The 24,485-nt window shown below is 40.3% G+C and overlaps 1 protein-coding gene across 5 annotated transcripts in view; it reads left to right on the top strand.

Annotated features, from left to right (window-relative positions):
* The window catches only part of WDR7 (WD repeat domain 7), a 115,309-nt gene that overhangs the window by 6,023 nt on the left and 84,801 nt on the right, over positions 1-24,485 (top strand). For all 5 annotated transcript variants that reach the window (XM_035560005.2, XM_050716417.1, XM_035560012.2 and 2 more), the window contains exons 3-18: positions 663-769; positions 2,947-3,025; positions 3,514-3,688; positions 5,545-5,621; positions 7,243-7,362; positions 7,558-7,703; positions 8,189-8,291; positions 9,344-9,485; positions 9,994-10,242; positions 10,386-10,606; positions 12,075-12,270; positions 12,948-13,162; positions 14,714-15,483; positions 16,017-16,105; positions 21,346-21,464; positions 23,622-23,745. In XM_035560005.2, the coding sequence (XP_035415898.1) occupies positions 663-769; positions 2,947-3,025; positions 3,514-3,688; positions 5,545-5,621; positions 7,243-7,362; positions 7,558-7,703; positions 8,189-8,291; positions 9,344-9,485; positions 9,994-10,242; positions 10,386-10,606; positions 12,075-12,270; positions 12,948-13,162; positions 14,714-15,483; positions 16,017-16,105; positions 21,346-21,464; positions 23,622-23,745 (2,932 nt within the window). The remainder of the gene's footprint in view (positions 1-662; positions 770-2,946; positions 3,026-3,513; positions 3,689-5,544; positions 5,622-7,242; positions 7,363-7,557; positions 7,704-8,188; positions 8,292-9,343; positions 9,486-9,993; positions 10,243-10,385; positions 10,607-12,074; positions 12,271-12,947; positions 13,163-14,713; positions 15,484-16,016; positions 16,106-21,345; positions 21,465-23,621; positions 23,746-24,485) is intronic.

The following is a 24,485-nucleotide window of genomic DNA, read 5'->3' as shown; positions in this document are numbered from 1 at the left end:
TGCAAGTGTCTCTTCTGAATAGAATTTTGTAATTTGCCTCAGTACAAGGAGTATTAAACTCCTAGAATATATTAGAAAAATAATCATTTCTTGTAAAAATACAGCGTAATTCAGAAAAAAGTTACAATGAATTCCTAACAACCTCAACATCTGAGGTATCTCCCAAAATTATGTCTAATATATTTTAAAAAAATAGGAGAAGGCAACAATTTCTTTCTAGGATGGACAAAGGACATTTTTTTCGTCTTTCATCTATGAATGGATTGTATATGGACTTGTTTATAAATGGAGAGGGTTGTGAAGTTGCTTGACTGGGAGGAGAAACTGTTTTTGCAGTACAACACAGTTTGTTCTTTTGAGTCAGGCCAAAGTCCATCCGTGATTTAAAATTGTTGCTGGCGTGAGTTTTATGCAAAGTGCATTTTTTCACAAATTGACGGTACAATGTTAGGTAGAAACTGTTTTTTTCACATAATATAGCAGCATTCTGTGCAAACTCAAGATGATGTCCGCAGCTGCGCTAATAAAATGTGTACATATATTAACACATTTGTATAATGTAAAAGAGAAAACTGGAATATGTGTATTCAAGCTAAGTTGTAGTGCCTTTGTTATTTCACAGTAACTATGTGTAACTTCGCATTTTATTTCCCTGATTCTAGATTAATCCCAGAGCTCTGCTGTTTGGTCACACAGCCTCAATTACGTGTTTATCAAAGGCCTCTGCTTCCAGTGAAAAGCAGTACATAGTGAGCGCCTCGGAGAGCGGGTGAGTTTTCTGGGCATTTATTAACGTGCGGGGCTGTTAAATAACGGAAGCTGAGGGTAGAGGAGAGATCAGGTTGCTTCCACCTACTTCTTTGCATTCCAACCTCTTTATCAACCAGTTCTGCTGCAGCAGGATGCTGTTGCTTGTACCGTCCGCATTGGTTTCCACGCCTGCTCCAGAGCTTTTCCCCAGGCGGCTGAGCAGCAAGCGCTGCGGGGGAGCCGGGGTCGGTCCCTGCGGGCACAGCCCCGGTGCCACTCGGGCAGGGACGGGGAAGAGAGCCCCAGCCTAGAGGTGGCCGTGGAGAGGCCGAGCTGAGGCAGCCCCCTGCTTGTTCCCAGAGCTCCTCAAGGCCGAGCAGCTCCTTATCAAAGCTGGCCGTGAGCCTGGGCAGCCGAACCCCCGCAAGCGGGGAGGATGCAGGCGCTGTACCCTTGTATATCTGCAGAAGTGTTCTGGCTGACCGTGTGCCAGCCCCGTCCTAGGCGCCAGCAAGCAGTTTCTAGGAAGCAGGCCATGGTCTTGTTCCTCTTACAGAGCGACTCTGGAAGGCCAGAGCTTTTTTCTTTCCATAATTTGAGCCTAGGTTAGGTTCGGGGAGCTGAAGTAATTACTCTTGTCAGCAGGAGTCTAGAACAGCTTTTGAGTTTCTAAGAAGCGTGTGAGCAATTCAGTTACAAATGAGTAGCCTGCCTCTGTGGACTTGCATTGAGTAGGATGGGGTCAGCTTTCACTTGTCTTAGCGCAAGGCATCTCGTTATTACTGATTTTAGCATCTTCTTGAGCCTTACCAGCACAGGGTAACACTACACGCATGCTATTCCTTCTTAAACTAGTATAAATTTGAACCTTTAGATTTGGTGTGCATGTGTATATTTTTTTTTTAGAAGTATGCCCTTGTGCTTTGCTTTTTCAAAATTTGCTTTGAAAAGCTAAATTTTCTATTTCGGCTGTCTTTAATTAGGCAAAATATTTGACCTGAAAGTGTTTCTAGAGATGATCCTTCCAGAGCATGTGTCTGTTACTGAGAGTTGCTCTTTCATTCATGTATGGAACTTGGTGTTTGACTGGCAGACCTGCTGGTATGCAAATCGAGCTATAAAAGGCAAAAGAAGTTTTGGAGTCTGTTCTTGTATTTGCTTTGTTTTTGAAGGCTGGTTAACAGAAGGTAGACCTCCAGGCTAAGGTTGATTTGATCAACTGTGGCTGAGTAAGAAATTTCTTAGCCTCTGTCTATATAAATGCAGTTGGAGAGATATAGGTCAGTTATGTATCCAGACAAACCCAGTAAGTTTATCTGACAAAGTCAGGGAACGAGGTATTTAAACAACCTTTTAACCTGGACTTTGTGAATAGAGCGTGTCAAAACTTACAATTTCTGCCTTGCAGTGGTTTCAGTACTAAGTAGTCTTTTTGTTTCGGATTTAAAACCAAAAAGAAGTTTTGTGTGAAATTATATATCTGATGCAAAGGGAAAAAAGATGAGGCAGCAGCTGACAGATTCCGTTTTGATTAAATTTTAAAATAAAATTTTGAAAGTCAAAATGTTGGGGGAAAAAACTGTAAATAGGGGGAAATGTTTCCTTATCCCTCTGAAATCTGCATTAATTCACAGAGGTAACTGTAATATTTTCTTATAAGGCAAGTCAGGAAAATATCTACTGATGCTATTTATAATTGGTTGTTCCATGATTCCATGAGGAGTACCAGGTGATGCTGCCAGCTCCTGCCAGCCTGGAACCTCTGAAAAACCGTCAGTGTTCACTGCCATGTGATGAAGTTCTGTTTTTCTGTAATACGCTTTTCTTCCTCGCTAATGTGGAAAAGGCAAGCTAATCTTCGGACACCGTAGGGGAAGCAGTAGATGTAATAAAGATTTGAAATAGTGGTGAGAGAAATGAGAAATTCTCAGTTAAATGCTTGCATTTACTTAATATGTTGATTGCTTGTGATGTATTTTTTTCATTTTGCTCATTTCCCTTTGTCTTTATAGGGCAGAACAGGCTGTGTAGATTCGAATAGAATCAACTCAAGTAGATTTTGAGTTTCCTTTACCTAAATACAACTCACATAGTCAATAATAAATGTTTCAGATTCTCCCAGCATAAATAATTTTTTTAATCCTTGGAAGACTGAAATATTTTGGATGTGGCTGTAATCTGTCTTTTGTGTTTTAGGGAGATGTGTCTGTGGGATGTGAATGATGGGAGATGCATAGAGTTTACGAAGCTAGCCTGCACGCACACTGGCATACAGGTTAGTACTCTGGGTATGCTTCAGAGCTCCTACTCTCTATGGTGCAGCGTGGATAACTATAGATCAGTTATTAAAATGAGGCATGGAAAGTTGTGCAGTATCATCAAATGCCTTAGAGCTGGATGTAGGTGCTTTAATTCAGCTTTTGGGGGAAAAAGATAATTAGAGATCCTGGAAAGAACGGAGGAATAGGATAAAACTGAGAAGTACTGCTGGGGGAGGTGGGAGAGGGAGGTTGACCTCAGCAGGCAGGGCTGTTACAGGCTCCTGTCTGCCACCGGAGCTGGGTGAGCTGTCCAAAGGTTGCCTCGGGAAGATAACAGCAGATGGGGGCCTCAGCAAAAAGCTCCGCTCATCAGAGCCCAGTAGCACTTTTTTTAATATATAGCCAGTAGAATATATTTACGGAATGACAGTCTTGATTAAAAATGAAGCAGTCAGTGTCTTGCATGGAGTATAACTTTTGTGTTGTGTTAATATCCGGTTAGTTCTATCAGTTCACAGTCGGGACTCAGCGTGAAGGGAGACTGTTATGCCATGGACACTATCCAGAAATTCTTGTTGTGGATGCCACCAGCCTTGAAGTTCTTTATTCTTTGTTATCAAAGATATCTCCCGACTGGATCAGCTCCATGACTATCATTAAATCCAATAGAACACAAGGTAATTATTTTTGTTGCTTTTATTATGGCTTTGCCCCCCTGTAAGGTAATACTATTTTCAACTTCTCAAAAAAGCAATGCATGCGTAGTTATTTCTAGTCCCTGAAAATGTGCAGGGAGCAGACTCTTTGTGGTTTTGGTATCGCCTCTGTCGCTGTTGCATCCCATGAGAGCTTTAGCTCTGGCCAAATTTTAGTGCTTTCTCACGAGCAAAACCTAAAATGAGCGTCCAGGTAGTGAAATCAGCTACAACAGGTTCCAGGCTCACCTGGTAAGTAATTCAGTTCTGTTATCTTCAGTGTGTGCATGTGCTGAAATCTGAAGGGCAAGGAGCATTCCTACAGGGAGAGTCATTTTCTTTTGGAATAAAAGCACATTCCACTAGAGCGATAACTTGTTTTGTCTTTGAGAATTGAAAAGAGGTTTTGGAGAACGCTGTGATAGCAAGAGCCTGGAAACTGGCACGAGGCTAAAGGAAGAGGTGCAAGCACTCTAGATGCTAAGGCTGTCATTTGCATTACTAATGTGATGTGTGGCATACATCGAGATCATTTGGCACGCTAGGAATTGTGATTTTGACAAGATATATACATACCGTGAATATTCCTTGTGATTAGTAGCTTTATAAAAAGTGCTGTCATAACATTTTCAAAGCTATTATTGCAGGAGATGTGTTTAAGGAAAGTGCTGATTAAAGTACACAATAAAAAAACTGAAGACTGCAGAGAGAGGAACTTCTAAAAGTAACGCCAGGCAGTTTAGTGAAGAGGTTTGTGGGTGGACAGAATATATAGTAGCGGATGGGTTAACATGGTTTGAAGCAATACCTGTCCACACATCTGCTTCGCTGCTAGTTTGTGTTCAGTTGCCAAGCTGTAAATTTTTGGCAGCTGTGGAGATGTGCCTCATTCAGCTTTTTCCGTTGTTGAAGCTGTTAATTTCTAAGAGTTTGAGGAACACTAAGAAAGAAGATTCTGAAGGAAAGAGACTTATCTTCAATTAAGGCTGACAGCAGTTGTAAACTGTTCCCAAAGGGCTGCTGTGGGAATGCTGAATTGCTGTCTCCGCAACATCTGAGTTGCTGGAACAATGGGAAGTGAACTCTGGTTTTAAGTTCCCTGCTACTGCATTTAATTTTACTCTGTTTTGTAATCATTTTAATCGTGTTTGTGTTTTGTAATCAAGAAGTTATCCCTTGGCCCGGGGATTTTTGTCCTTCAGCAGAATTGCCTGGGGAAAACAGGAATTTCTAGGAAGTGACTAGCAGTAGGTGTGGGTTTGGTGTGGGGGGGTTGGTTTGTGTTGGGGGGGTTGGTGTGCGTGGTTAGTGAATGGAATGGATTACTTTTTCAGAGACACTGTTGGGGAACCCCCAGGCAGGTTGCTTGGGCAGCGTACAGCTAGCATACGTTTCCCATTAAGCTTCAGCAGCCTCTCAGGCCGGTGTGGGCAAAGAGCTAGGCATAAGCAAGAGGTCTTTCCTCCTACAAGAGAAACACCTTGCTTTTGGAGACAGTGATGAGACAACGCCTCGTGTCAGACAGCAGTGCTAGAAACAACTGGGGCTACCCTTCACCCTCTGCCCCCCTCTATTTAATTTGAGCCCTAGGTGTTAAGAGACCATGTCCCCACCCATAATGGGAGTGAAACTTAAACACAAAACCACTGAATATGTGTATGTGCACTTCTGGCATACCAGTTTGCAAATAAACATTTGATTTTGAAGCAAACAGTTTAAGATTGTTTTGGTAAATTTCAATGTTGAGGAGCTCTCTCATATTTTTGTACTCAGATACGTACAAGTGTGTACCAAAATGAAGACATTCTTGTATTTAGCTGCCTTTTTTCCCCCCCCAGAGGATACTGTTGTAGCAGTTTCAGTGACTGGCATCCTGAAAGTATGGATAATAACCTCTGAAGTTAGTCGCATGCAGGTAAGCAAAGGCTTCTGAATTAGTGACATTTCCCAAAAATCTTAAAGGACATACCACCCTCAACTGTTAACTCCCAGATTTTTTTTTTCCTCAAGTCCTGCTCTGATGAAGAGAGAGCATCTGTTAATCCTTTTTCCTGTTCTTCCTGCTACCTGGAATATCATGGGCTTTATCTTTTTTTTTTTTTTTTAAATATCAACAGAAATCCTAATGAAGATGTTCTTTGTTTGACTCTAACAGAACTTATTTCAAAATTAATACAGTAATTAATTTCTACAAATCTGTTTTTTTATGCATGCCATTTAATGGTTTGTGTTAATGATATGCAAATATTTTGGTCTATTCAGTTTTAGTTTTTCTTCTTTAAAAGTCCTGTTCTTTCCTGAAATTATCTTGTACCTCTCACAGGCTTTTGAGATCCAAAGTAAATTTAGTAACAAAAGATTGTTTCAGTAACCTTTAGCTTTCCAAACCGATGTGGATGCTACGCTGTATGTGTAACTTGGATACGGACAAATTTTATGTTGAAGACCTTGCAGTGTAAGTCCTTATTAGTCAGAACATGATATTAATAAATACTTGTTTACTCTGCATAGTGCAGTGAGGAGTATGAAAGTAAGAAACGCATACCTAAACAGGAGTATAGTCTGTTTGGGATAGTGGGAACCGTACAAGAATGAAATGTGAGCTGAATGTGTTTAGTTTCAGCTGGCTGTCTAGAAGAAAGGTAATCCACCGAGAGTGACGGTGCTAAATAGGCACCACTAATCTGTCCAGCTGGGGAATTTGTTAGACTTAAGTGACAAAAGAGGATGCCACGTGCTCTTGCAGATCTTCTTATGAGGAATAATAGAATAAGAAATGTGACAAGGGTTTGGTTTTTCTGTAGAAGTTGGCCATCTGGCATCTTATGAAACCACGTAGTCCGTCTTCCATCACGTTTTCTGTCATGTTCTAAGGTCAGTTTGAGCAAGGAAAAAAAATCAGCTGGGTGTTTTCTTGTTATCTGATTTCCATACATATGTTTGCCTGTGTAGAGACTGCCAGTTTCAGGTGCTGGTTGTGTTTTCATCTGGACAGGCTATCGGAAACCGCCCTCAACATAACCAGAAGAAAGTTACGCTTTAATGCGGACCGAGGTTGGTCAAGGCACAGCACCGATGGGGTAGACCCGTCTGATGCTCTAACTCAGCAAAGGGTGTAGGGCCGGAGGGGTGAGGTCCAGTGCTGCCCGGTGGTGCTAGATGGGGTCTCAGGAGAATGCGGTCAGCGGTGACTGAACCTTCACCTCTAACCCAGTCCGTGGCTGGGAACTTGGGGACGTGAGCTCGCTGACGCGAGGAAGGAAACAGCCTTGTGTGCTCAGCAGTTCAGCGCTCTGCCTGCTGACTGCTGGTCAGTACTCACGCCCGATGGGGCTGTACACACGTGCTCTCCAAATAACACTTACAGCCTCCTGTTGGTGCCATTTTTGTCTGTCTCTGCAAGCCAATTTCTCATCACTTCTTTAGTTCTGTTCTTCTGCATATATGTTACTCTTGTACCTGTGACAGTCTGCAGGCTTTTTAAATCAAATGTAGATAATTTAATGTAATTACTTTGCTTGTTTATTTTTATTTAGGATACCACACCAATATTTGAAGAGGAGTCAAAACCTATTTATTGTCAGAACTGTCAAAGCATTTCTTTCTGCACATTTACCCAGCGGTCGTTGTTGGTAGTGTGCTCCAAGTACTGGAGGGTAAGGAAAGCTAGCTGAACAAACGCTAGCTTATTCTCACACTAGCACCTCGTGTAATTAAATTGCAAGTAAGACATTCAGATCAAGATGTTCTAAATCCTGTTAATATGCGTATGTGGAAACTGCAATTAGCTGCTGCCTGGGCATTTTAATCTGTAATTGGTTGATGACTGATAGACTTCTGTTTCTTTTCAGGTTTTTGATGCTGGAGATTATTCCCTTTTATGCTCACTCCCTAGTGAAAATGAACAGACCTGGACCGGTGGCGACTTTGTGTCAGCTGACAAAGTGATTGTTTGGACAGAAGATGGACAAAGTTTCATATATAAATTACCACCCAGGTACTCAACAATGAAATGCTCTGATTCCCTTTTTTTTTTTTTTAGATTAAAGCATGAGACATTTTGAATGGTTTGAATGGTTTTCTTTTTACATCTTTTAATTTGTGATATGCAAACATTTCTTTGTTCTGGGTGGAGATGCATTTTTATCATATAGATCCTCCAATATTGTCACATAAGTCAGACAAGAAATCCTTTCTGACCTTCATGTGCCATCACAGCGTAAAGAAGCAAGCAGATCTACCTGGTGCTCTGGTGGAAGAATACTTGAGTTTGGTGTGGTTTGGTCCTGAGTAAAAAGCCAAATGTTTTGAACTCTGAACTCTTCTGAACTCTGAAACTCTGAACTCTGAAAATGCAATGTTTAAGAGCTTGGATACTGTTTTTGCTTAAGAATCTAGCATATTATTTAGTTAGCTATTGACAGAGTGATCACTTTAGTCATACAATAAATGTTATTCCTTTTTTTTCGTTCTTAAACCCAGCTGTCTACCAGCTAGTGATTCATTTCGCAGAGATGTGGGAAAAGCAGTAGAAAATCTAAATCCTCCTTTACTGTACAGCGTATTGGACAGAGCAGATAAACAGGTAAAAATACGTTTCTTTGGGGTTTTCATTTATGGTCAGTATTTCTTCTTGAGAGAGCTTAAATATGCATGCTTCATGACACTTTCTTCTCATTCTAAGTAGACCTTCAGAATTTCCTCTTTTGCTAGAGAAAGTAGACGATTGGAAGAAAACCAGATGTAATTTCCCTGCTATTTTGTTTCTTTGTTTTGGTTCTTGTTGGTTTTCAAATAAATGCAGAGATTAGTCTATGGGCAAGTGAATCTTCAGTTCTTGTATGCTAGCAGTTTATCATTCATCAGTGCTGGAGCAGAAGTCAAGTTGTGATGTGCATGATGATTAGGCAGTCACTGAGCGAGGGCTTTGAGAGTCACAACTTTGAGTTTTCAAGCTTAGATTCTTGCAAAGTAAATAAAAGCCAATTCTGGCTAAAATCCTCATTTAACTATACTTGTTTTTATATTATATTGTGAACTGTATCTGCTATAAACTAATATATTTTGGGACTGTTGTGTGATATACCTAGTCATGTGTAGTACTAGGTTTAAATAATTGTCTCGCTTACAGATACTGTTAGTGTAAGACTATTGTATGGATCCTTTTTTTAATAGCAACCATTTAATCTGTTGCCCAGTTTGGGCATTTAAACACGTATAGATTTGATCTGCTGTGTTGTTTGTTAACATTATAACTTCCTTTTCTCTTATGGCCACATTCCTTACTGAGTAGTGTATCTCCAGCTTACCATTACAGTTGAAACGTTAACAATTTTACAGTATGCATATATAGAGAGAGATATATAAATATAAAAATATAAAAAACACATATATTTATTATATATACATATTTTTTCCCCTAAAACTGTGACTTGTTTCATAACTAACCACAGTGTCTTCTAATTCGTATTGATGTATTTATTCTTCCTTCTATAACAAAGATAAGGCATAGAGTAGCTGTTTTTTGTTCTACTTTCAAAATGTACAGTGAGTTATGTGGGAAAAGTAAATACTCAGATTTGTACATGGTTTGCGTATGTCTGAAGTTCTAATTTATTTTATTTTATTTTTTAACAGTTACTTATATGTCCCCCAGTTACTCGATTCTTCTGCAGACGTAGGGAGTTTTCCTATAAGCTGCTAATCCAAGGAGACTCTTCAGGAAGACTGTGTATTTGGAGTGTGCCTGAAAATCTTGAACAACAAGATAGTGCAGAAGGTATTACATAATTATGTCTTCTTGCTAGGTCTTGTAATGGACATCTCTATTTTGTTACGTATTTTGTTGCTGGATAAAGCACTGCTGCTTTTCCTATAAATCCAGGAAGCTTTTTTTGTTGTACTTTTTTTTTCATTGCTTCTTTTAAGAGTTGCAGTTACTTAACTTTTTAATATGTGATCAAAATCTTACATTTACTCTGAACACTTTTCAGGTATTAAGTTTTAATGGCCTTTTTTTCCAAACACCAGCTGTGGTCATTGTTGTCTGCCTACATAACTTCCTCGTGTAGTTTAAATCATATACTTTTCCAGTTCTCTCACATGTATTGTTTCCATGTGTTGCTGCAGCTTCCCTCAGGTCAGTGAATTGATCTCTGATATCTTTTACGTGGTGTTGTAGCATGGTGTATTTTAACTTTGAAATCCTTCAGGAAAGGCATTCCTATTTTGGTTCTTGAATAGTTTTCTTTTTTTTTTTTTTTTCTTTGTCCCCTTTTTTTAAACAGGACTGCAAACAACAACTTCAATATCCCTCCAGGAAGCTTTTGATAAACTCACTCCTCGCCCAGCTGGGATTATAGACCAACTAAGCTTAATACCAAACTTCAGTGAACCACTTAAAGTTACAGCCAGTGTGTATATCCCAGCACATGGGCGTTTGGTCTGTGGTCGGGAGGATGGAAGCATTGTTATTGTGCCAGCAACACAAACTGCTATAGTTCAGCTTTTGCAAGGAGAGCATATGCTTCGGAGAGGTATGCTAATAAGCTTTTGAAAAGCACAGCTGGATCGCAGTGTGTGCAATCTAATTTATGAATTGTTCTATCAAAAATTAATTATTTTTTTCCCTTTTTCATCCTTCCCCACCCCCTACCCCCAACCTTACCCAATTCCTCAGGTTGGCCACCTCACCGGACTCTCAGAGGCCATCGAAACAAAATTACATGCTTACTGTATCCTCACCAGGTTTCTTCTCGTTATGATCAAAGGTATTTGATCTCAGGTGGTGTGGATTTCTCAGTCATCATGTGGGATATATTTTCTGGAGAGATGAAACATATCTTCTGTGTACATGGTGGAGAAATTACACAGCTTCTAGTTCCACCAGAAAACTGTAGTGTAAGTTTTAACTAATATGTCCTGATAACTTGTCTTACGCTTCCCATGAATGCTACAGCCCCTGAAATCCTTCCTGAGAGTGTGAATGCAATATGAAATACCAAAGCTCTAGCACTGAGCTGAAGTATAACCCTTGCAAATATTTAAAACCATTTAATTGTGCCGTTAATTTTGGTTTTGTTCGCATCATGATTTAGCTATGGAAATAATTAAAAATAGTGGAAAAATCTGTGTTAAAACCCAGCTAGTTAAGGAAATGCTTGACGTTAGATGATATCCAGCATTAACTGCAGGAGAGGATTTCTGTCACATGGAAGCAACTTTTTTCCCCTGAAAACCTTTGAAACTGAGGCAAGTGTTCCCCACCAGTTAGCTCATAAGCCCTTAGGTTTTGAATGAAATTTTATTTTTGATAACTTGGATGAACAGAGAGAATTTAATGCACAAAATGACACAGGTTTACTTGAGAAACATGGGTTCTCCTTTTTGCTCAACACAATTTCTTTGCCTTTTGTTTCCTTTTTTTCCCTTCCCTTCTTGTTCCCTTTTCCTTTAATGTTCTGCTTTTTTTCATCCTCCTTTTCATACTTCTAATTCTTGAGCCTGTTTCCTGTACCTCTGCACTGCTTAGCTCTGCTGAGACGCTAACCTTCCTTGGATGTCACCTTTGAAAACATCTGTGACTTAGCATCTTAATCTAAACCATGTGTAGATGTGAAATTTTTAATTTAAACTTCAGTATTAGCATATAATCCAAGTCTAAAGAGAGCTGGAAGAAAACGCAAAGCTATTAAAACTATTTGAAGGGTAGTTCTTTGAGTGACTTCACCTGTAGCAGTGTTTCTATTAGTGTATGTGCAGGGACATGCCTATTCTGTATTATAAATCAAAATGCCTCTAGTCTCTTTTCTTTTACTAAGAAATATGTATCAGTATTAGCTAAAATATTTTGGCCTATAGCATAAAAAATTAAATAAAAGTGACAGGCTTGAGAGTAAGTAGTCTGTATTTTATTTGCCGATGAAGTATTATTTTTATGACTCTTTTGAACCCTACACAGTTACTTCCCCTTCAGATTTTAAACATTTGAAAAACATGTTGGTAGAAAATAATTTCCTTTTTCTGGAAAGATTGAAAAATTTCTGAACATGACCATGAAGTGACATTATTGGTTCAGTGCATAAAATTTTTCCAAGGTAGCAATATCACGTGGTTATGATAAGGAGGCAGGACATTTTTGTGCCTGTGTGCTCTTTATGACATGCAGGTATTTGGATTCGAGAGAATTTCTGCAAATGAAAATCTGTTTCCAGTGATAACAGCAAGTTTTGCCATAGATTTATGTGCCTGTGTTTGCTTATAAAATAGGTTGTTGATCATTATACTTCATCCAGTGAAGACGAGATTCTTAAAAGTAAACTGCCTACCTTATGATTAATCTTTATTTATTTATTCATTCATTTTTAAGGCAAGAGTCCAGCACTGTATTTGCTCCGTTGCCAGTGATCACTCGGTAGGTCTTCTGAGTCTGCGGGAGAAAAAATGCATCATGCTGGCATCCCGTCACCTTTTCCCTATTCAAGTAATAAAATGGAGGCCTTCTGATGACTACCTGGTAGTGGGATGTTCAGATGGGTCTGTGTACGTCTGGCAAATGGATACTGGTAAGGTTAAGTTCAGACATTGTTTAATCAAATTTTTTTAATAATACTTGGTAATCTGTGCAAGGTGCATCTGAGACGTGTTAATTTTTTTCATGCATTTTTGTTTAGAAATCTAGCTCTCCCCATGTTAGCCAAATTTGTAGATCAACTGTTAAAACGTATTTAGAATAACTCATTTATTTTTGGAGAAGTACGGCTTCCTCTGGCTTTTTCTCCCTACATATATTTCCTATTTATCTTTACAGAGAACAGTTGTTAGCTGCACGTGTAGTGTCCTCTTAATTTATTAGTGTTCATGCTTCCTCTTAGTTTTCTTGAAAGCTTGGTGTAGAAATGCAGCACCTTGAATCTCGAATAGTTCCTTCATCTGCAAAGTGAAGGATAGTCATCAGTTCTGTTGTCTGTTTGTCTGGTTTGTGTTTCCCTTCCTTTTGTTTTTAAAGGGGCTAATGCTCCGTTTAGAAGACGGTAAGAATGAGCCCTGACACTTCAGTCTCATGGAAATTCAGGAAAAATCCATTCCTTTGGGAATGATATTTCTAAAAATAGCTGTTAGCAGAAAGCTTTACCCGTTGCATCCTGTGGTATAAATTATTTTTGCACATTGTTGTACTTACAATATTTTGCACATTCTGAATTGTTCCTGCTTAAGCTAATGTTTTCCAAAACGTTTGAAGGTGCGCTGGACAGGTGTGTGATGGGAATAACAGCAGTAGAAATCCTGAACGCCTGTGATGAGGCAGTTCCAGCGGCTGTGGACTCCCTCAGTCATCCCGCTGTCAACCTGAAGCAGGCCATGACTCGGCGTAGCCTGGCTGCTCTGAAAAACGTGGCACATCAAAAGCTGCAGACTCTTGCCACTAACCTGCTAGCTTCTGAAGCATCTGACAAAGTAAGTTCTGGTCTAGCTTGTCTGTTTCTATGCAGTATCCAAACAATTTATTTTCGTATGTAATTCAACAAAATACAGCAAGTCTTCATCATTGTAACTGAAAGGATCTTATCCAAACCACTCTGAAATTTTAATAGAAAAGACATAAGCTAACTTTACCTGGCCTTGGGTAAGCCCTGGAAGGACAAGGAGCACAAATTGAAGCGGGGGAAATTTCAGTCTGAACATAGGAAGACTTCTCTTTACTGCAAGGGCAGCAGAGCAGTGGAGCTGGCTGCATGGGGCGAGGCTCTGGGGTGTCCTCCTTGGAGATGCTCAAAGCTGGACTGGGCACGGTCCTGTTTTTGCGAAGGGTTGGAGTGCGCTCCAGCCTCAGCTGTTCCACGGTTCTGTGAAGTAGCTGGTCACCTCTTATAGCTCTAACGCTTCTTTTGAATTTCCTGTAGAGATGTGGCTCGCAAAAGAAATTAAGATATTTTTCTTCAAACCTGTTACTGCCGTTTTGAGAGAGAAAACATCATTTTATTTTATTTAATATCGATCAATGTATTTGCAATGTCAGTATGTGCTTAATACATTAATACCATGAAGTCTGTTAAGAATAAACAATTCATATGTTCAGGTGTGTATGTTGGTACTTGTCTGAATGACGTTTTTTTGTATTGCACATGAGAGGACAGTTTAGGTATTGAGAGGGGAAAAAGAATATCCTGACAATAAAGAAATAGCTTCATGTTTTCTGAACACTGCAATATCTAGGTTTTTATTATCTCAATTTGATTAATGCTAGGGATTAAAATCTGTAGACATGAGACTAGTGTTAAGTTTCATTTGTGACCGTATTAAATCCTTTAGCAGGGGTAGTTTTTGCCCAGTCAATAAGGGAAAACAATTACGCATGCAGAAGCAAACCCAAGAAGCTAAAGGTTGATGGAGGAGTAATCACATTATGAAAAATGTATGCTGAAAGAACTGCTGGGATTGCTCTTGCCAGTCTCTGGGTCCTAAGAAAACGAGCTTGTGTGTGATTGTTTGCTTGTTTCTTTTGTTTTTCTTTTGATAAATGCAGGTGTCTGATGTTCTGGCAGTCTGGCTTCTGACCAGCAGAGAGCAGCAGAGGTCTGCTTCGAGCTCTATTTATTTTCCTTTTTTCTTTTTTTTTTTTTTTTTTTAACCTTCCAGCGTCCTATTCTGTTTGGAAAAGAGCGGTCCCTTGCACAGGGCATTCTTTGGAACGGTGTCACCTTGTTTTTCCAAGTATCTGAGTGCCCAGGCTTGTGCACCGGTGTTCATACCGAATCCTCTGAGTGTCGGTGTTACAGTATTAACGTATATTAGGTTTGCAATACTTGATCACAACTCTGAAATTCCCGATGTTATGAGAATGTCGGTGGAGCATCTTAGAATGATTTTCATGTTTTATACCTTGCGAGTTTTCAAACTTTGTTCACACAGGGCTTCCTGAATTTGTGAATTAAATCCAAGAGAAGTATAAAGACAGTTATCCAGTTAAAATTTTGAAATAGCTTTTATTTTCTTTTATTTTTGCAGGGGAATTTACCTAAATATTCGCATAACTCCCTGATGGTTCAAGCTATAAAGACAAACTTAACAGATCCAGACATACACGTGCTCTTCTTCGATGTAGAGGCCCTGATTATTCAGCTGCTGACCGAAGAGGCCTCGAGACCCAACAGTGCACTCATTTCTCCGGAGAATTTGCAGAAGGCATCTGGCGGTTCTGACAAAGGAGGCTCCTTTTTGACTGGCAAACGAGCAGCCGTCCTCTTCCAGCAGGTCAAGGAGACGATCAAAGAGAATATCAAAGAGCATCTTCTCGATGATGAGGATGAGGATGAAGAATCAATAAGGCAGAGAAGAGAAGATGGTGACCCAGAGTATCGCTCTAGCAAATCTAAACCATTAACTTTATTAGAGTATAATCTAACCATGGATACAGCAAAGCTTTTTATGTCTTGTCTTCATGCCTGGGGCTTGAATTCTGTTCTAGATGAGCTTTGCCTTGATCGCCTGGGGATGCTTAAGCCGCACTGTTCGGTGTCCTTTGGCCTCCTGTCTAGAGGTGGCCACATGTCTCTGATGCTTCCCGGTTACAATCAGTCTGTAGGTAAACCATCCTATGAGGGCATGGAGCTGGGAAGGAAAATGTCCATTACAGAAGGACTCGGAAAGGGGACATACGGAGTATCGCGTGCTGTCACCACTCAGCACCTCCTGTCTGTCATCTCGCTGGCAAACACGCTGATGAGCATGACTAATGCAACTTTTATTGGAGACCACATGAAGAAAGGCCCAACCAGGTACAGAAAATACTCCCTTTAACTCACGACAACTTTCTTTCAGTCTCTGCGTTGATACAGTGCTTTATTTTGCTTAATTTTACTGTGGAGTTTGATGTGTTAAATGGCTGTGAAAACCTTTGGTACCCAGGTGACCAGAGTGCATTTCTTCTTATCATGACTAAAGCATTTTTTGTGCCAAAGTAACTTTATTGCTTTCAACTGAGTTAGATAACTTACAACGTTAATGTGATGTGGAGTTAGAGTAAGATTTGTGCCAGGAGGGATGAGAGGCCGGTTTTGTCCTTTTTGATGAGTTTTAATTTTAAATAGACTAAAGAGCAGGTCAAATTCTAAACAGATCAAAACATACGGACAAACTTTTCATCACCAAAGAGTGAGCTAGGAACTGTAAATGGGATGCATCATTCTTTACAGGATTGCCTTTCAAAGTTTGTTTAGTCACAATGTCTTAGCAAATAATCCTCCCCTCCTTCCTTTTTTTTTTTCCCCTTGTCTTCCTTCCTCTGCCCCTTCATGCACGTTGTGTTTAGGCCGCCTCGGCCTGGCACTCCAGAGATGACAAAAGTGAAGGCACCTCCTTCGATGTCAAGTCATGCAGCTCAAGGACAAATTAAGCAAGGTAAAAATGACTTTCTTCAGAATAATTTGATATGTCGTTTCAGCTTGACACTGAAGTTATCGCCTTACTATCGTGATTAAAAATATTGCTAGCTTCTACATGGGAGGAAGAAGGTTGATGTATGATGTTGAAGGATCCTTTAGTAGTCTTCTTTTTCTCCGTCACAACAAGTACAGCGGCTAGGTTTAAGACGTAGAACAACATGCGATACGAGAAGAGGGCTCACACCAGATGAGACTTGAGTTTTGTACTGGAGCAGAGCCGTGAGCAGAGCCTCCTCCAGGTGGTGGGAGCACCACGGAAGCTGTCCTGTGGGGAATGGAGGGATGGAGGAGGAGGAGGAGGCAGCTCCTCCCTGCTTGCTCTCTAAATTAGAGAGCTGCTGTTTCATGCAGCAAACGATTTGATGCCAAAAATCAAGTTAAACGTGTGTAACACCACGGTGTGGCCATCTTTGTCTTGAGTGCCCAGCTCAGGAGCAGGTGCCCCGTTTGAAAGAGCGGTGCGGCAGCTGGGGAGGCCGGCGCTCCCCGCACCACCTCCCGCGGGCCGGGCAGGGGGCACGAAGCCTGCACCAGCAGGGGGGGGTTGGTGGTTGTGGGGCACGTCCGAGTGTGAGCTTGGTCGTGTGTCTTTGCTGCCTGATGAAACAAAGAGGGAACATGTACCTCGCTGGTCTTATCACCGCTCTTCGGGGGTTTTCTGGGTGTAAGGCCAGCTGTATGCATATACTTTAAGGCAGAGGAGCAGTGTTTTTGTTTTTTTTTCCCAAAATGTGTTTGATTTTTCACTAATCTATAAAGGAAGTATCTTTCAGGACTCATTTGAAATTTTCTTCCTTAATTACATTTAAAAAACAACACTTAACTGTTATTGTTAGCTATTAAAACTTTGTCTTTTCAAGTTACATGAATATGAAGAAACTTACGCTTTGTAAAACGGTTGCATTTTGCAGAATACAAATGCTTTGTCATTGTGATATTTTATGGATATTTATCTTCTATATTTCAAATATCCTTCATGTACATCCTAACTTTTATCTTTAAACTGTGGAATGCTCTTGTATTAGAAAGCTGGTAAGCACAACAGGTAACTTCATACATCAAATGTCTGACTTTCATCATTCACGTCCAAAAATGAGGGAAATTTATATCTGAGGAGGAAACTTACTCATCAGCAACACGTGTGTATTCTTTTGCTAATTTTTTTTTTGTGATCTGTGTTTGGAAAGGGGAAGTCAGTTTCCAGAGTGATGAACATACAGCTTTTCTTTTCATGATCAAAGGTGCTACATAAATAGAGAAGTAGCAGTCAATAATAAAAAGTACAAGTAAATAAAAAAATCAGGAAGAGCTGCTGTTTCAACATCTGCATTTTTTTTCCCAGCTGCTTGCTTTTTCTTTGAGAGATATGTATTTGAGAGGTCAATATTTACCAGAGATGGTGTCTGTATGGCAAATTCAGTGCCAGAAAAAATGTATTTCTTACAGAGGATCTGTATTTCTGTTTTTAAGGGTACAGTTACATTGGGGTTATCCTTTCCCAAATGAAAATTATGTAATTTTTCCTAGGAATAGCTTTGCTGTTTATGGTTATAGACATACTTCAGTTATCCAATATCCTTTTAACAATTGATAAAAATTAAATTCTGCGCATCGTAAAAAGTACAGAAAAATACTTTTGTTCCTAAACTGTTTTTTGTTTTTTTGGTTTTCGTATGTTTGGTGGCATGTCTTGCATGCTCCTGGGGAGAGATGAGTTTGTTTGAATGGCACCCTTAGGTCATCAGTTTACCTTTACCTCCCACTGTGTGCTACTTACAGCATCTCACCACTCATAAATTACTAGTGCTTATTCTTAAAAAATCAATTAGTATAGATACAATTAACGCATGTTATGACATGCTTGATCTCCATCTATTTGACCTGTATTTGTCCTGAGATCAGCACTGCTCTGCGCTACTCAGCTACGGGGCCAGCTGCTTCCATTCCAGTGATTGTTATAATTACTGACACTTGCAGGGAGAGAACAACAGCAACAAAAGAGGTCAGAAAGGAAAACTTCAAAGGCTTGAGTTTTGTTTTAAGAAAGAAAAAACAACAACAAAAAAAAAACCAGTGGTGTGTTTTTTCCATAAATTGACTAGCTTCTTTTGTACAGCTACAAAAGTCCCTTTTGTCGCGCAGTGATTGAGGCTGGTGGCAGTGTCCCCGTACACGTGCCATCATGCTGCGTTCGTGTGGAAGGTATGGCAAAAGTAGCTTGGATGCAGATGTCCTGCAGCGACAAAAGAAGCTCACTGCATGAAAAGCAAACAGCCTATTCAGGAGACAATGCTTAATATGGTCAGGAGCCTGAACCCATTGTTGTTCTGCAACGGAATAAAAGCGGGGGATTAATTTGCAGATGCTTGTGCATGACATATGGTAATTTCTCTATAGGAAGGAAGTGTCAGATAGTGACCTGTAAATCCCCGCGTTGACCTCTGGTTGTAGCATGTGTATGCCATAAGGTCTGCGCATCTTTTCATGTGATAATATTAAGTAATGAGCATTAGTGGAAGTATAATGTTTAGAACTGCTTTTAAATTACATTTGCACCGAGAAATTACGTAGTTCACAAAATAAATACGTCACAGCTCTTGCTTTGAGTACATGCTTGACCTGTGCTCTTTTGTGTTTGCTTTCCTGTAGTCTTGCGCAGCGTGGTTTATATGCTGCTGCTTTATATTCGTAGTCCTTTCTTTTGTTTAGGTTTAAACTTATTTGAATGGACACGTTTCACAGAATCACAGAATCTAAAACTAGCCGTCGGTAATACATCTTATGACGTTTTAGATTAACAGGTGGGACAACCCAGGTGTAAAAGGGGTTATTTCTGAAGTATTTTTTTTAAGTGAGTAGCACAAATTCCAGATCTATCTAGAGATGGGGAAAAACAAGAACAAAAGTGAAACTCCTATTTCTAAACTCCCAGTCAACCGTTATGCCAAACCAAATCCCACCTTTCTAAAGACACACTCGTAATTTTTTATTTACAGGTACTTTCTTTTCAAAACACGCGAGTTTATGTTAGTGTATCTGTGTTCCTCTGCAGTTGCATGTCTCCCTCTCACTGACATTGCACTCCTTGTACAGCCTAGAAAATTTTTTTAAGTTGAATATTATCACCGTTTCCTCCAGCTTTGTTTGTCATTCTTCAGTGATACTAATCTGTTTTTCAGAAGCTGCTATCCTCACTTTCCTATTTTTTTCTCTTTATTTCTTCTTCTTTCCTCTGCAAGTTGCTCCTGCTGTTTCTTCTAGCACTGAAGCTGGTCACTCTGGCTCTGACACTGCTCCTACTTTACATACCTGTTTCTTAGTAAATGAAGGTATTCTTTCCTCATTTTTTCTATTTGTCTTTTACTTTCAACTAATGTCCTTTATCATTGTTACGACATGACTTTAGTTTGGTCTATGTAGATACTTTTCTTTGCAAGATACAGAGGCAATGGGTTTATTTCTGTGTTCTTTGCCATTAATGCTGGCAGAGGGTGAGTAGATCTGGTTTGTCTGTCATGGACTTTCTTTATGTTCAGCTCTCAACTACTGTATCAAAGGTTGTATTTCAGATCTTGTTTGGTTTTGCTGTTGCCTTTGGAGGAAAAAGTCTAAGACCCTTTTAAAGCAGGGAAAACATAAGTGTCTTTTCCCACTTGTGAGATATGAATGAAAGAAGCTGTACTCCATGTGGTTTGTATTCCATTTGTGTGACATTTCCCCTGTCTCCGTTGTGGACATAGCTGCTGCTTCTTGGTACGAAGGTTCAGCCCCGTCTGGAGCCTTGAGGGTCCCTTCTGGTATGAGCATGTGGCACTCGTCTGCCTTGGGGACGAGCGAGCAACAGCACTTTGTAGTTCACATTGCAAACCAAAAGGCTGAGAAATTTCATGGTCCTTTTAAAAAGGAAAGGGAAGCAAAATCATTTCAAGTCACTTAAATTTTGGTTTTGGTGCTTATGAAAACAGAAATGATCTAGTTAAGCTACTTGGGGTTTGTGTTTTTTGGTTTGTTTCTTCTAATAAATGTTTATCTACATCATGAAGAATGTCTTCCTCACCCAAGGATTGGCACAAAAAACAAACAAACAAAAAATCAGAAAACAAAAACCAAACAAAACCCAACCCCTTGTATCACTGTTTAAGCCTTTGTTTTAATGCCTTTCTTGCTAAGCGATAAATTTGTGCTTTCACGCAGGAGTTTCAAGTATGAAATTTCTTTTCTTGTACCATCATGAAGAGCTTTATTAGTTAAAATATTTAGGTTTTTATGTTCACAATTGCTGACAAATTAAAAATATAGATCTGTATGCTTGCCTGAAGTACTTCTCAGGTTTATCAAGTCAATGTAGAGCAAAATACTACAAGATTTCTTTGCGTAAAGTACATTACAAGCATTTTTATGATCCGTGTCATTTGAGTGTCATTGATATGCTTGCCTGTACTGTTTTTAACTACATAATATTACAGGTTTACAGTATGAGTGTACTTGAGGTAAGCTTGTTCAAGTAAGGTTTAGATGGGAAGACGAGGAGGGCAGACAAACGTGCATTTTGCATACCTTTGAAAATGGGACAGGAAAGTCTATAATATTTCACGCGGTAATTCATGTGCTTAGTATCCTGTAACTGAATTATGTCAAAGTTGCATGTAGGTCATTGTGTTAAAATAATGACGATTGTTATTTGAACAGATCACTTAAATTAGCCGTGTGCTCAGCACTTAGGCTGAGGAGCAGTTTGTGTGCAGTATGTATGTTGAGTTGACTCCGAAGGTTGCAAGCTGACAATCCAGGCCTGTGACTGGGCAGTGTTACTCTTCTGAAGTCTTTCTGTGAGGGGATGGGGAGAAAGAGGGGTACTTGTCTCAAACCAGTCCCGATTAAACACAATCTCCTGCTGGCGTCGAGCTCTGAGCAGCTCTTTGGGGCGCACGGTCAGTCCCGGAGGAGCTCCTCGAGTCCCCGCCTGGCGCAGGAGGCACGTGCAGTGCCTGGGGGTCCGGCTGCAGAAGGAAAAAAATTGTTGTTCTGCTGCAAAATTGGTTCTTTAATTTTCTCCCCTTCTTTCTCCCACCTTCTCCTGAAGACCTAACGTGTGCCAGGCCAGTGGCCAACGTAAATTTACTCTCTTGCATTTTAAACTTAACGTCTTTTCGGTGTTAATTACGTTCGCCTCGCCGTTACGCTGTGTTTTAACAGGGTGGAGCCAGCTGGCTGCTATGCACTGCGTGATGCTCCCCGACCTGCTGGGGCTGGACAAGTTCCGACCTCCTCTCCTGGAGATGCTGGCCCGCCGGTGGCAGGACCGGTGCCTGGAGGTGATTTCCGTAGGAGTTCTGTGCTTGGGATAGCTTCTCTTCCTGCCTCAACTCAATGCTCAATTCTAAAAGTCCAAACGTGCATGCTTTCAAATATCACTCCACCTTTTTAAATCTTACTTTCGGTGCTTTACACTGGTGCCTCGGTTTAAATAAGAAATGACACCCGAGGGGCTTTGTTGGCCCAGGCAGGCCCCAGCACCCCGCTGCCGCTGGCGAGCACCCGGCTGCTGCCCCTGTGACACCCTGCCCCGGTGACAGCAGGGACCTGTGAGTACCCCGCTGGCCACTGGGCGTCATCCTGCTGCTGCTGGAAAGGGCAGGGTGGCGAGATTTACGGGAGTAGAGGTTTACAGAGCGGAGATTTACGAGAGTAAACCATCAGCTAGCCCGTTAGAAAGAAAGGCTCAGTCCCCCAGCACCAGGAGCTCCGCGCGCTGCTTGGGGGACCCGGGGAGGAAGGAGTGGGGGGATTTGCTAGGAAGAGCAGCAAAAATAATCCACGTGTTGCAAACAAAATTTGATGTTTGAACCTCTTGTTACTTTTTTTTTTATTTATGCAAACAGAACGTAGCTTTATACAACTCTTCTGTGTTGTTGTCTTTTATTAAGCACATTTCTCCTCAGTATAAAAAGTTACTAATTCCTTTCCGACACAAGATCCTGGAGTTGTTTATTGTAGATTCAGGAGGCCAGTTTTCCAGTAAAATGTTGAAAAAGCGATATTTATATTTTTGTAGCTTCTGTGTGGCATATGGTATAAATGTATGCTATACATTTTTTTAAAAGAAATTACTGGATTAAAAATTTCTAGGATTCCATTATGAGTCTCATTAGGATCAAAGAACTACTTTTTTTTTCTTTAAGAGACTGCTGAGTTGCTCTATTTTTTGGAGCGTGTATACAGTAGTCAGTAAGTGGTTTGTCACCCTACTATTTGATAAATGACTAGTGGGCCTTAACACTACACCTATGCTGTTCTGGCAAAAATTTTGTTGACTGTGCAGCTTTCAAAGTAGGAAAGGAGGAACGTAGCTGGATTAGGGGCTGTAGGTCTTCAGCAGGCTTGTGACTTAATTGGGAATATCCTTTTTGCTACCTGGGTGCCTGTTCTTTTGCTAGTTAGGGTGTACTTTGAGATGGCTTCCCGAGAGGATAATTACTTTGGAGCTAATTAGAATTTGAAGCCCAGTTACTGGATAGCCTCAGGTGTCAAGTTAGCGCTTTGCTATTCCCTGCTTGCCCACAGTTTTCTGTTTTACCTTGAGCAAGTCACTTAACTTCCTTGTGTTTAAAATCCTTTAGACCAAAAGGTAAGGTATTTATGAATGCAATGAAATCCTCAGGTAGAACACATGAGATTTTGATGGGGGACAAATTGTACATGACAGTATTTTGTATTTCTTGGCGTAAAAAGCTGGATTTTTTTTTTTAATTTTAGAAAAATTTAATATATATTTACCTGTGGTTTCGTTATTCAGTCTTCCATGCTACAGACCAGATGTGTGTACCCCATTTGAAAAACAGTTTTTAAGTGATTTTTATTTTGATACTATATTCCAACATCCACCCATGATACTTAGAAAAAATACTGATTCATTGTGTATCTTGGAGTTGTGGTGGACAACTTTGGAAAGGTTACAGAGAAGGGTGATCACAAATTACTCCTAGAAGACTAGAATTTTGGTGGTCTTTTGATGTGTCAGTGCCTTCTGACGCACCTCTCTTACTGTTTGTTTTTTTTGGGTCAGGAAATAGCCTCTGTGGGACTGGCTGTGTATGCTGAGAAAGGGACATGAGCCGAGGCTGGGGAGAGGTGGGACAGCTGGTTGGTTTGTGCTGTCACTTCTGCTGGGACCTGAGTGGTGGACTTCATCCTCTGGTTTTCTCAGAGGGCAGCATGTCTCCGATGACTCCCAACAGAGAGGACACAGCATAGTTTGGGCTTCTCTTATTCATGGTTATTTTGCTTCTGTATTTAAGTAGGAGAGGAATAGGGAAAAATGTGGGTTTTCTGAAAGCTTAGTTCAGTTTTCTGAACGTGTTGCTTTTTTTCCTTTAAGTGATGCATTTTGTCGTTCTTGCTAAATTATACTGAAAGCATCGTGATAAATATTTGATGTTTGAGTTTGTAAGATTTTCCGGTTGGTTTTATAGGTAAGAGAAGCTGCCCAGGCCTTATTGCTAGCAGAACTGAGAAGAATCGAACAGGCAGGTCGGAAAGAGACAATTGATGCGTGGGCTCCATATTTGCCACAGTACATTGACAGTGTTATATCACGTAAGTAACCCTGTGTTTAATCTGAAAATAATTGGTTGCTGGATAAAGGCCAAAAAAAAGGAATTTCACAAGCAAATTTATGAACACTACTACAAAAAAATGCATTTGGGTTATATATAACAGTTTCTGGAAATCTTCAAAGTAATTTCACAATCGTGAAATTGCGCTAAGATCCCTCGTGCTGATCAGGTAAATAGAGCATTTCAGTACGTATCTTTGGGAATGAAGGGGCTTTTGCAAAGGCCATCCATGCTGCTGAGGGGCTAGGCTGTAGTTTGTAGGTTTCAGGGAAGAAATCTACTATGAAAAGGGCTGATAAAATTACAAGCTACTGGTGGTAAAGCACAGACTTTTTTTTTCAAGGAGTCTATAATAAAATTATAGAAATGGCTATAAAGGGATCCTTTGGTATCCCCAAAGTATCAAAGGATGCTGAAAGGAGCTAATGCAGGAAATGTCCATCAGCATCTGCTTGGCATCTGAGGTGATTCCAGCCCAGCTGGGTGTTCAGAAACATTGGCTACCAAGCGCTGCAAGGAGACATTGGGTAGAGATGGTAGAATAGTTATCGAGGATTCATTAGGCAGTAATTTATGGTGATGGTTAATCAGGTGAGCATGAGATTACAGTACTTCCTTTGATGTTGCAACGCAGAACGCTTGAGAGAAGTCTAAAACTAAAAGTTAAGGGGCTTTAGGGTGTTAGAAGCTTAAGCTGGTTTTGCAAAGTGCATGTAGAGC

This window comes from Cygnus atratus, chromosome Z, assembly GCF_013377495.2.
Source record: "Cygnus atratus isolate AKBS03 ecotype Queensland, Australia chromosome Z, CAtr_DNAZoo_HiC_assembly, whole genome shotgun sequence".
Taxonomy (NCBI): Eukaryota; Metazoa; Chordata; class Aves; order Anseriformes; family Anatidae; genus Cygnus; species Cygnus atratus.
This window is presented reverse-complemented; position numbering and strand designations above follow the sequence as displayed.